General features: G+C 29.7%; 1 protein-coding gene across 1 annotated transcript in view; it reads right to left on the bottom strand.

Annotated features, from left to right (window-relative positions):
• Window positions 1-2,775, bottom strand: part of LOC111085691 (DDB1- and CUL4-associated factor 6-like) — a 17,074-nt gene that overhangs the window by 7,730 nt on the left and 6,569 nt on the right. Inside the window, exons 3-4 of the mRNA XM_022385503.1 lie at window positions 1,438-1,594; window positions 867-955 (exon numbers count right to left, since the gene is read on the bottom strand). Of these exons, the coding sequence (XP_022241211.1) occupies window positions 867-955; window positions 1,438-1,594 (246 nt within the window). The remainder of the gene's footprint in view (window positions 1-866; window positions 956-1,437; window positions 1,595-2,775) is intronic.

Genomic DNA, 2,775 nt, shown 5'->3' with positions numbered 1-2,775 from the left:
ATATCTAGCAATAGAAAGATAAGACCTTCTTATTTTATAATCTAGCTTGTCAATATCTGTAATTTGAGTTTCTAATATGTACGAAACTATAGTCTTAGTATTTTGACAACACAAACATCTAATTTGAACCAGTGCTGTATTCAACAAACCCATGACACACAAAAATCGATGTTTAATCTTTTTTTTTAATATTTACTTTTAAATTAAGAAATTGGGTAATGTAGTTCTAAAATTTGAATTATAATCTACAGTTTGATACCAAACTTATTGGAAATACTAGTTCAATAAAATTTTGAATGAGAGTCAACAAACAAGATGACATGGCCTTTCACCTGTGACCCATCTCAAAAGGGTTAAGAAAATTACTAAATGTTAGCCAAGTTTATAAAATGCTCATTGTGAAGTTTAATGAATCAAGGTCAAGTATTAAAAATTATTTTTGAGTAAACTACTGAGGTATAGAATGTATTTGTTGTAAACATAGTAAGCCACTAGATGCAAAACACTGGTGAGTTTGGAAAGTAATAAACTAATCTACAAAAACACCAGAATTAGGATTAAGCTACTGTCTTAAATGAAAATTTCCCTTCTTCACATCCCTGAAATTTCTTCCAGCAAAAGTTGTATTTTTACAATATAAATTTCCTGATCCAGCATTATACACGCAACATATGTATATCTAAGTTGGTTGTACACTGATATTTAGATTGGTTACACGTTGATATAATGAAGGTTAAGGTTTGGATAGAAGCAGAAGTGTTTTTATTTATTTATTTTTCTTTTATATTTTAGTTGGCTTATAAAACTAAAAAATCATTTAAAAATTATAGGCTTTACTTTGAAAAAATGTATGATATCAAACTTACCTCTCTAGCTTTTATCCAGTCAAAGAAAGGTTCATCAAACATGGGTGTCCAGACCTTTATGCTGTGACCCATGCCACTGGAGGCTAGAACTAAAATAGTTCAAAATTCTTTATGAAATTCTCACAATTACTGGAAAATAAAGAGGCTAAAAATTCATGGGAAAAAATTACAGCATTAAATCTCATTTTATGATTAACTATCCATGATTTATTTCTACCTTTTCCATCACAAGCCATAAAGTCAAATTCATAACTGCATCTGATGCAAGTTGCATACATGCATCCATAAACGTATGTATGTACACACACAAAGGAAAAGCATACACTATTGTATTTAATTTTCTGTTCTGTAAGATTGCAAGGATTTCATGATTTCTTTAAAATACCGTGCTTGTCTCAACAATGAAGAAAATGATAAAATCCTAACAGTAACAGAATTATACAAATCTGTACTATAACTAAATATAAATACACGTGCAAATTTTTATCAGATAGGAACTAAACATCAAACTTGAGAAACAAATACTGTTCTCTACATAACACGAGCATACAAGTCAATAGTGTCTTCTTACTTGGATCATATGGATGTGGTTGAATACAGTTGACCATGCATTCATCAGCTTTCAAGACCATCACTATATCTGATGTCCATCGATCCCAAATAAAAATATGCCCACAGTCTGAACCACTCAATATGAAATCTTTACCCCAGAAGGTTGCGTCGTTAATCTTGGAAACAAATAAATATAAAATTAATAAAGATAATGAAAAATTATAGTGCAATGAATGCAAGAATAACCTAATAATGAGAGCTCAAACAAGTTTAAAAATTCCCTCTTTTTGGTTCTTTTACTTTGAAAGTTTTTTTTTTTTATTAAAATCCATATAAAAAAATCACAATGCATTAAAGGGAAGATTACATGTTTCTAAACTCTTTTTTTTAAATAGAAAATTACACACTTATGTAACATGATTCAATTATTAGTTTCTGTAATAAAATATTACTTGCAAGGTAATTTCTCATACACTAAACCCCTGAAACTGAGCAACTAGTGTAAAGTCAAGTAGACATATTTAACATTAATAGAAGTTAGGGAACACTACAGTAACTCCATAACAAATTATTACTTCAGAACAGTTTATATAGGTATGTCAGACCTATCTTAAAACATTTAGGCATATTGTGATGAGCCATTGTAACAAACTTGTGTATCATACTATTCTAAGTTTCATAAAATCAATTCAACTGTTAACTTAACCTTTCTCATTCAATCTGTCTTTAAAATTGTCAGGTTTAAGTCTTAAAGTATTAACCTTTAACATAAATCATCATAAAAATAAAGTAATTTCTTGTTAAAAGAATGTTACATACATTGGCTAAAATAGATATGTATTTATATTAAATAAGTTTTATTGACTTGAGTAATTTATACTTTGGATGTTTTATGAGCTTATATACACACACACACACACACAACTATTAGATGATGGACTCAACACTGCAATAATTCCTTTACCATCAAAATTAAAAACCTTTAAATGCAACTTGTGAAAATACAGTAAGTAGTGGTAACAGTAAACAGGGCCACAGAAAGCAATAAGGCCACTTTTTCATAGCATGTACAGCTACAACTTATGTATTAGAACCTGTTTCTTGTAATCCAATACTTATGTTGCATGCATGCTGTATCTGTAGTTAAAATGGTTCAAGATTCAATTTCACAGTAATAAATTTTCAAAAACTCTTTGGAAGGAGGAGGGCCATGCTCCCATATCTTCTAGAAATGGCAATGGCCTGACCACTCCAAAATTGCTTCCTACATCAATGGAAAATCAAAGAAACAAGAAAAATGCCTCTCTATATCGCAAAAAACGTCACCCCCCGGTATCTCTATATATATATATATATA

This window comes from Limulus polyphemus, unplaced genomic scaffold (genome assembly GCF_000517525.1).
Source record: "Limulus polyphemus unplaced genomic scaffold, Limulus_polyphemus-2.1.2 Scaffold25, whole genome shotgun sequence".
NCBI lineage: Eukaryota > Metazoa > Arthropoda > Merostomata > Xiphosura > Limulidae > Limulus > Limulus polyphemus.
The sequence above is the reverse complement of the archived record's forward strand: the minus strand, read 5'-3'. Positions and strand labels throughout refer to the sequence as shown.